The 9782-nt window shown below is 46.1% G+C and overlaps 1 protein-coding gene across 1 annotated transcript; it reads right to left on the bottom strand.

The window, feature by feature from the left end:
• LOC120019461 (sodium-dependent multivitamin transporter-like) lies at positions 1-7741 on the bottom strand. The gene is made up of 15 exons (XM_038962765.1): positions 7611-7741; positions 6338-6776; positions 5868-5933; positions 5562-5613; positions 5320-5387; positions 5048-5202; positions 4779-4919; positions 4532-4661; positions 3809-3897; positions 3490-3602; positions 3170-3237; positions 2899-2985; positions 2516-2703; positions 2119-2344; positions 1-1957 (listed from the first exon to the last, which is right to left on the bottom strand). The coding sequence occupies exons 2-15, from the start codon at positions 6683-6685 to the stop codon at positions 1778-1780; spliced, it is 1911 nt and encodes a 636-aa protein (XP_038818693.1). The 5' UTR covers positions 6686-6776; positions 7611-7741; the 3' UTR covers positions 1-1777.
• Positions 7742-9782: the final 2041 nt, after the last annotated feature.

Genomic DNA, 9782 nt, shown 5'->3' with positions numbered 1-9782 from the left:
AGTATGCATTTCACTGTAAGGTCTACTACACCTGTTGCATTTGGCGCATGTGACAATGATTTTTTGATTTGATTTACTGAGCTTCTGTTAACGATGGGCTCCTATTACAGGTAACGAAAATGAGTACCCTCTCAGGGGATGACCTGTGTAAAGAGAGTGCATAAAGCGCTTCAGAAGAACGCCTTGGTTCCTGTGACATTAAGAAAACTAGGCTGGCTATACAGAGATGAAGTATCATTCTGAAAGGGAAAGGTTAGTATCATTTCCAAAGGTGAGGGGGAGTTTTTCAATGCAACCAGTGTGGATGCATTGAGAGGAGATGGTATTCTACATTCAATAATGTCACTAGCTAACCAACAGTTTGTCTGGTTGTCTCAATGAAGTAAGTAGAGTAGACTCAATGACCTTTCTCTCTCGAAAAACGTGATCCCAGTTAATGGCAAATGAGGGTGATCGCTTGTGCTCTATAGATCTGTATGCAGCACTTATCTCGCTCTTATCTAAGTACGTATTCATTTACTATTGCAGCTTGAAAAGGCAAACGTTAAACCAAGGCCATGTAAGGCAAACAGACGTACGGAGCTTAAGAAACCAAAGCTATCGATGAAGGGCGCTTTCACATATTTCTGTATGATCCGTATCCTAGAGCATTTGGTACCTGATCCGAGCTATAGAACATGTGAAACGCAAATGAGCCCTGGCTCAAACTGATCCTGGACCTGGGTGAGTGGCGGGTCCAAGTTCCAGGACCAGAGTACAAGGTATTGTGACGCAGCAGCGCGAGTCGTGTGAAACTTTTTGCCCGTTGTTAACAAGCTAGCTTCCTAACGTCATGTAGAATGTGTCTCGCTAATCACATTCTGAAACGGTTATTTTCAGATCTTGAGAAAGCAAAATGTATTTTGTAGATTGTCACAATTCAGGAAACCGATCTAGGATACCGAATTTCATATGTGAAAAGGCGCTAGAACACGGTCACTATGCCTTAAGTTGTCTACTGGGACATCAAATATTTTGTAATATTCTTAGTCCATCTGACGTACATGCTTAATCTTCTCTATAAAAATAACATGCAGTGACATTACATCTGAAGTACCTCGCTCTTCACTGCCTGGTCTCTATCTGATTCTCTTCCATAAACAGAAAGACTTGGGTCCATTTTCACAGTCATTGGAACAACTCATTGTGAGCATGTGCGGTCACAATCTTTCAATCATAATTGGACACAATCACAGTCCAGGCTTTGGTTCAGTCCAACGAGACTTCTCCTCAGCTCTGAACATGATTGCCACTTGTGTTACTTTAGTTTTTCTCCATCCAGGAATCCACCTCGATTCAGACATTTTGGCTCTTCTCAAAACTCCAGCTTCATAACTAGTGATTTCCAGTTACTTCAGTTCAGGACAACTGACCAGTGCCTTCGTTAATGAGGTACTAATGAATTCAAGATACCCCTGGACCCCCATCCACGAACCACATTTTATTACACTATTCTTCAATCTAGCAAAGGACTCTGGTTCTGACTCTCTTAACCACCAGAGATTTGTGGTGTATCAGTTTTTCCAGGAAGTAAGGGTCAGAGGTGAAACTCCCTGTTCCTCCACATTGACCCTGTGGTGCTTGATGGAAGTCATGTCCAGGAACCCTGGGTCTCCATTGCCCTCCGGTCCTATGTGGATCTTCTCCCCTGGGGCAAAGAAAGCTGCGCAGTAGGGGGGCTTGTGAAAGTGCTGGGGCTTGGCTGGGGGCTGTGTGTGTGTGTTGGGGGGGGGGGGGTCTACAAGGCCGTCTCCTGCAACGTGTGAGCCAGTCGGCAGGAAGGCTGAGGGGTTGCTGTCTCCTCGTCCTCATCCTTCTCTCTCTCCGTCTCCTCAGTCTTCTCCTTCTCTTTGGGATGGGACACTCCATTGCTCTCCTTCCGAGCCATCTGGTAAGGATGCGTGTTGATAGCTTTGGGCTGAATTACATTTAGAAAGATGAAGAAAAGAAGCAGCAAGCGGCTATCACAATTACTGTAAAGTGCAACCACAATTACTACTCCGTAACAATGTTACGGCTGCTATGTTGTTTTCACTGGTTCATAGGCGGTATCCTCCATCTCGGAGGCCTGCAGCCTACCTTCTGCGGCAGTGGGGTGACACAGCAGAGTATCTCCCTGTAGCGTTCAGGCAGGAAGAAGAGCAGGTTGCCCAGGACAGGGTACACCGTCCCTGGGAGCAGGTCCTTCTCCTTCATAGGACCAGTCAACAGGCTGGCTATCAGTCCCACTATCACCACAGTGGTAGAGTTGTGGGCACTGTACCACAAATAGGATAGATTGTACAGGGCCTGCACACCCGTAGGCCTGGAGAGAGAAACACAGGTACGTGGTCAGATTTATATCACCATGCTTATGCAGTCATCCTTAAAACTAGTTCTAATATTTTTGGAAGGATACAATTCAAGTGCTTTATGTTTGATACTGCTGTTCTGGTTCCAATGCTATCAATTTAACGAGGACAAGAAGTCACTGTACTTTGGTTTGGCGGTGATCGAGGTAATGAGGGTGGTCATGACAGCAGTGGTCATGTTGCCGGGGAGGGGCATAGCGGTGCCGTTGATGATGGGGGGCAGAGTAGTGGGCAGCGCCATACGGGACACGAAATGACCAATGCCAATCCAGAACGACATAACCAGGCCTGCCACCAACCCTACTATCGCACCCTGTGGACAGAGAGGAAGGAACAGTTACATAAAAATCTGAAAGATCTCGCTAATTCACCACAGATGTGAAAAAAAGCCATCACAATCTTACGGTATATTTGACTGTTCAGTGAAGAAACCTGTATGTCCTCTGCTTTAGTACCCCTCAATGCCAGCCAACTTGACCCGTGTTACCAAGGCAGTGTTTTGACTTACAGTGGAGTTAGCGCAGGGGAAGAACATTCCCAGACAGAAGACGCCGAGGAGAGGACCACCCACCATCCCAAAGATACTTAATGCTGCCTGGAGGAGAGAGAGAGCGAAAAAGAGAGGTTTATCATCTTTTACTCTTATGTAATATGAAGCCTCTGTCTAAGATAGTAGTAGGTGATCCCCTAGGGGGGGCAACGTTGCTAAATGTAATTCAGCTGGGTAGAGGAGTAACCATTAACTAAAGCAAAGAGAGCAGGGGACATGGGTCAGTCACCTGCAGCACTGAGCCCATGTGAGACGCGGTGTAGGCCATGGCCAGACACACCAGCCCGTAGGCAAACGCTGGGAGAAGAAAAGAGGAAGGGAAAAACAGGTCAGGACCATAGTAGTACAATCCTGATACAGTGTACTCTACCAGAAAAAATAATATTAGATGTTTATACCTCCACAGTATTTGGACAGAGAAGTCAAAATTGGTTTGTGGACTCTATACTCCAGCAATAACTTAACAAAAAGCTTGATAAAATATGAACACTGCCTGCCACTGTTCATAAACACTGCCAGCGTGTGGCCACTCAGAGAACAGCACCTCACCCAGGCCTTTTGAGAGCAGTGTGGCTTTGGCCTCAGTCATGTCCGGGCAGTAAGGCTTGATTAGGTCCTCCATGGTTACCGTCGCTAGGGAGTTAAACGCTGATGAGATGGTACTGCAACACAAGAGGGAGGGAAGCTGAATGAGTAATGTCATGGGACTAAATAGGGTGGTGAAGTGTGTTCATAACAGTATCATAATACAACCTTTACTGGTGTACCACAACACCATGACATTAATGTAGCAGAGAAACAGTTCCTTGGGGTCTGACTAGTACTACAGACCGAGCACATGAGAGCCAGTGGCAGTTAAGTGAAGTACCTGAGAGCTCCGCTGAACAGGCAGGCGACAAACAGCCCTGGTAGGCCAGGCAGGTCCCTGAACACATCCATCACAAAGTACAGCACCATCTGCAGACAGGAAGAAACTGGCATTTAGACTGGATCAACAGAGCCAAAATGACATTTAACCAAACAATGGCCTTGACTCAAACATCTTTACAAAAGCCTGTATTTGGCTATGATCTGAAGAGAGATAGATACATTAACTATGGCTTCAAAATGAATCAGATTCACATCGCAATACTGATACGTGCAATATTCATATCGCAAGAGATCCATATCGCATGCGATATTTTGAAACGTGTAACATCCGTTGTCTTCTCCTCTTGCGGCTGTTTCCCGTACACACCAAGTCCTGCACCCTGTCACTCAAGCAGCGCAGTTCCTCAATCCCGCTGTTAGATTCACTTTTAGTTTGCATGCGGTTCTGTTAGTGTAGGTCAAATGCAGTCAACAGATTGGAAAGCAGCATCGTTCTTGTTTGGAACACTTTGTTTCTTAATAGAAGTCATTCTACTTCTATGATCTCCACAGTTCACCCAAGAGTGTCGATCAATATCTCACGAAAAATAGCACATTTTGGTAAAACAATTATAATAATGCCCATATCGTGCTGCCCTAACATAACCACAGTCCCATCAGGATGTCAGTACAGCGAGGGACCACTAAGTGTGTTGTTATGGAGGTAGCTAGTCCTACTTGCCTGGTCGTTGGTTTTGACGTAACCCTTATCCAGTGGGCTATCCTCACCGTAACGAGCAAACATCACCAGGCCCATCAGACAGCCCAGACACAACACCACCTGCTGGCAGGGAAACACCACGTAGCACGACCTGGCGACACACCACAACGTATAATATTACCATTGTGTCTAAGCAGTTGTTCATTTTTTTGAACATGATGTAATTAATGTGAATCCAGTTCAACCGGGCGTTAGTGTTGATGCTTACATGACCGCCTCCCTCTCAGTGCGGGAGCTGAGGTACCTCTGGACCTGGGCCTGGTTGACCCCGTACAGCGCCAGCATGAGGAACACCCCGCCCACCCCCAGCGTCCAGAACGTGTGCCTCTCCGTCGGGTCAGGGTTCAGGCTGCACGGGACACAGGTCAAAGGAGAGGAGGGTTACAACACCACACACAGAGCCCACTATTAGTATCCTCTGTAACTGGTCCAGGGACAGTTTGAAGTCTCATTAGGTCAACTAAGGAAAAGACTCACTCCAGACTAGCGATGCGGCTGCCGTTGATGGCTTTCCTCCACACCTCTCCCATGCCTCCTGCCTGGTGGGCCCCCACTATGATGACCGCGAGTTGGCCAGCAAACATCACAATGGTCTGGAACACGTCTGTCCAGATGACTGCCTTCAGCCCTCCCTGACACGCAAGACAAGATATACATACTGTCTATCCAGCTGCATATAATAATTGCATTCAGAGTTGTAGGGAGATGGGTGGCTACATTGAAAATTCACTGAGGAAAGAGACACTCACTAATGTTGTGTACAGGGTGCACACCAGACCCATGGCCAGCACTGCCCCCCAGAGGTCAAATCCAGTCACTGCAGGTGGACAGTATCAACAGCACACATCAACATAGATCACATTTACACCACACCAGTCATTCATCGTCTATAAAGCCAGAACAGGTACTAAAGCTCTCACCGAACATACTCAGTGAAACTAGCATTATTCTACCACTTTATATAGGAAATACACGTGACAGATCCCTTTACCTGCATTGAGTGCGAGTGCTGGTGCATAGAGGACCACTCCCATATAGATCACCTGCAGAGACAGTCAAACAACGGTCCAAATTCACAGGGAAGCAAACTGAGGAGGAGCCATAGGTGGTTGATTAAAATACATATCAAATACACATCAAGTGGTGAAACTTCACAGGAAAAGGGCGAGACCTACTAGTACAGAAAGTCCCTGTTCTGCAGAGCACAGCATGTCCAGGATATTAGTAACGTGGGAACACACCAGGAGCACTCACAGACATAACTACAACAGTCTGGAGGACACCCAAATACACTCACCATCTGAAAGATAAAGGTCACGGTGCCCATGATGCGAACCGTCTTATTGAAGCGCAGCTCCAAATACTACACAATGAAGAAAAGACAGAAGGTGGGGGGAGAGAAAGAGGGAAGGAGAGACGTTAAAGCCTACCACTGATCATAAAGCATTAGTCATCTGTGACTATTCCGAGCGCAATAGAAGTGGAGATTCTAAGGGCCGGGGAACAGTCCTTTGTTGTCAGAAGCACTGTCTCGTCTGCTGTACATCGATGCTCAATGGAGAGACGTACTCTGGTTCAGCTACTCTGGTTAGCCATTGGCAAAATGAAAAAGCAGACAACATGCTGAGAATGTTGTTTTGCGTTCAACTAGCCTCCCTTGCCAGGGTTCTAGCGAGACAGAGGCACAGAGAGATACACAGCTGCACACAAACTCATCATTCACAGACACTGTTCCCTCTCTAGGTAAGGTTAAGGTTTAGAGCTCACCTCATAAGCGCTGGTGAGGCGGAGCCTGTAGAAGACAGGTATGAAGATGTGGGCGGGGACAAGCAGACCCAGGAAGTAGGAGACTCCCATAAACCAGTACTGCGTTCTGTAGGTGTAGATCTCCGAGGGCACTCCCAGGATGGCCACGGCCGACTGGAAGGTGGCGAGCAGCGAGAGCGACACGGGCAGGCAGCTCATAGAACGGTCGGCCAATAGGAACTCCTGCGTGGTGCGCTGGCGCCCGCCGGACAGGGCGTAGAACAGGCCGATGCACGTGGACGCCACCAGCAGCAGGGCGAAGATCACATAGTCCGGCGTGGAGAAGTGCATCTGGACTACGTCCCCCATGATGCCGCGGGGTGAGGGGCTGGGAATGAGGTGGGGTTGGCCGTGGGTGGCGCAGCCCGGTTGGATGAGGACGGTGTTAGTGGACACTCACCTATATGTCTCCTCCCAGACACCGAAGTGGAAGGATAAATGAGGGAGAGAGGGGAGACGGAGGGTAGTTATTCTCATCGCTGGCTCTCTTAGTTTTTCTCTACAAGCATGAAGAGCTAGATACACGCAATGCATACAGTAGGTGCTCTGATGGGAACATTTCACACCGCCCTATAACCTAATATAATTCACATCTATTCATTTTCCACTTGGTTACTCTTCCATTTCAGAGCGTCTCAGTAAGGGCTGAAAGTTCAACATTGAAACCACATGGTAAATCCTCTACAGCAGGTCCGTCTGCCATGGCAACACAGTCGGTGCTGATAAAAGTGCTAATCAAATGAGCATTAGTTGTCAAGGTTCCAACACACTGACGGTTGGTGGTCTATTGACACATACCACAGTGAGTGTGAGCCAGGGCAGACTGACCTAGTCTAACTCCTTAACATTACAACAGTTAGTTCATCAGCGGCCTAACACACAATGATAAATTCCCCTCACAGTGCAACTGACAGATCACAGTGTCTGAGGTCTTCACAGTCTCTCACTCGCTCAGCGAGCAGACAGGCATTATAGTGGGGCATGCCTACACTATTTACAGTATGCCTTTTACAGCACCTCACTGATGCAAGGATAACATCCTATTGTGACCACGACTCATGCATTTACAGGACAGGGAGAATACTGATAGTTAAATAACTAATAGGCATTGAAGAGAGAATGAGAGCGAGGGAGAGAGAGCGAGGGAGAGCGAGGGAGGGGAATATAGACAAGACAGGGAATGGAGAGAGTGGAGAGAGAGAGAGCTAATTGATACGTTTGAAGCAGGTCTTACCGTGTCAGTGGTTGGGCTGGCGAACGGTGGTCTGAGGTTGGCCGTCTCACACAGAACCTGGAACTTAATAATAGCCAAGCTGTGGGAGTGTCTTCCTCATAGGCACCAATCATAAACCCCTGTAGAAGGCAAAGGGAAGACCTGCAACAACAAAAAGTGGTTTTCATAACACAGTTACCACAGAAATAATAATTCAAAACATCTAATATAACTAGGTTATTGTTTTAAAAGTATAAGTGCACATTATAATACCAAACTTTATCCTACACATCATTTGCACTACTTACTGAAAATATTTGTATTATCAACTGTCAAAACATCAGGACCCACCGCACTCTTCATCACTTTCACTGCTCTACCAGTCAAAACATGCAATACTTTCTTTCACACAACGTGCCTTTTGACGATACACCCAATACCAGCTGATCTGAACTGTCCTGTCTGAGTAACTGGCAGCTTCCTGCAGAGGGAGGAGAGTTAGGGGGATCTGGTGAGACGCTGCGCTCTCATTCGATTAGTCCTCAGAGCAAGCGGGCATGTGTTAATGCGAGAGAGTGTGTGTGAAGGTATGAGAGGGTGAGCTAGTGTAAGTAAGTGAGGGGTCACTGTGCCATGACTTCAGTCCTTACATTGTGCAATCATCATCATCATCATAATAAATGCTAGATTCCAAGGGATGCAGAAGTTTAAAGCTCTGGCTGTGTGTTAACAATAAACTACCTGACTCATTCACTCCAGGTTACACTTCAAAGTAGGACGACACAGTATGTCTGACAATAAATTATCCTCTCACGTTGCCTTTTTTTTTTTATATCATATTTTTATTCAGAGTTAATAAAATATTAAGATATTGTACGTTTCCCATTTTTGTCTCCCCTCAACCCATCAGCCACCCCTCCAGTATGCCTTCAAACACATTTTAGAAATAAAGGCAGTCATTGAGGTACATATCAGAAAACAAATATGAATAGATCTAATGTAGGGTAAGGATAAAGGACTTGAATGAAACCCTACACTAGAGTAGGCCTATACAATCCTTACATAATTGATGTCATTATATTTTTACATTTAAAAATAAATCTCAATATTAAAAATGTAAAGGACATATTACTGTTCCGATACGCACCGGTAAATGGATTGGGTAATGTCAACAGGGTTGTAGTCTCTATTAGTGTGTGGCGGGCTGGTTAACACTGGGTTAAACTTATTCAAGTTAACGGTATGCATAAGACACATTTTTACTGGCAGTCGTTGACTTTCTTCTGCAGAACATACAGTGCCTTCGAAAAGTATTCAGACCCCTTGACTTATTCCACATTTTGTTAAGTTACAGCCTTATTCTAAAATACACTGCTCAAAAAAATAAAGGGAACACTTAAACAACACAATGTAACTCCAAGTCAATCACACTTCTGTGAAATCAAACTGTCCACTTAGGAAGCAACACTGATTGACAATAAATTTCACATGCTGTTGTGCAAATGGAATAGACAAAAGGTGGAAATTATAGGCAATTAGCAAGACACCCCCAAAAAAGGAGTGATTCTGCAGGTGGTGACCACAGACCACTTCTCAGTTCCTATGCTTCCTGGCTGATGTTTTGGTCACTTTTGAATGCTGGCGGTGCTCTCACTCTAGTGGTAGCATGAGACGGAGTCTACAAGCCACACAAGTGGCTCAGGTAGTGCAGTTCATCCAGGATGGCACATCAATGCGAGCTGTGGCAAAAAGGTTTGCTGTGTCTGTCAGCGTAGTGTCCAGAGCATGGAGGCGCTACCAGGAGACAGGCCAGTACATCAGGAGACGTGGAGGAGGCCGTAGGAGGGCAACAACCCAGCAGCAGGACCGCTACCTCCGCCTTTGTGCAAGGAGGTGCACTGCCAGCGCCCTGCAAAATGACCTCCAGCAGGCCACAAATGTACATTGTGTTGTTTAAGTGTTCCCTTTATTTTTTTGAGCAGTGTATATACATATATTTTTTAATTCTCATCAATCTACACACAATACCCCATAATGACAAAGCAAAACCAGGTTTTTAGAAATGTTAGCTAATTTAAAAAATATTTTAAAAACATTTACATAAGTATTCAGACCCTTTACTCAGTACTTTGTTCAAGCACCATTGGCAGCGATTACAGCCTCAAGTCTTCTTGGATCTCTGCAGATCCTCTC

This window comes from Salvelinus namaycush, chromosome 24 (genome assembly GCF_016432855.1).
Source record: "Salvelinus namaycush isolate Seneca chromosome 24, SaNama_1.0, whole genome shotgun sequence".
In the NCBI taxonomy this organism is placed as follows: Eukaryota; Metazoa; Chordata; class Actinopteri; order Salmoniformes; family Salmonidae; genus Salvelinus; species Salvelinus namaycush.
Note: the sequence above shows the minus strand (reverse complement) of the source record. Positions and strands in the feature narration are given on the sequence as shown.

Bases quoted from the DNA above. Each gene is read 5' to 3' on its own strand.
- LOC120019461 (XM_038962765.1), bottom strand. From the start codon at position 6,685: ATGGGGGACGTAGTCCAGATGCACTTCTCCACGCCGGACTATGTGATC. The intron at 5,614-5,867 runs GTGAGTGTATTT...CTGTCTCTGCAG, and splicing joins TGACCTTTATCTTTCAGATG to GTGATCTATATGGGAGTGGT. The intron at 2,704-2,898 runs GTAAGTCAAAAC...CTCTGTCCACAG, and splicing joins TCCCCTGCGCTAACTCCACT to GGTGCGATAGTAGGGTTGGT.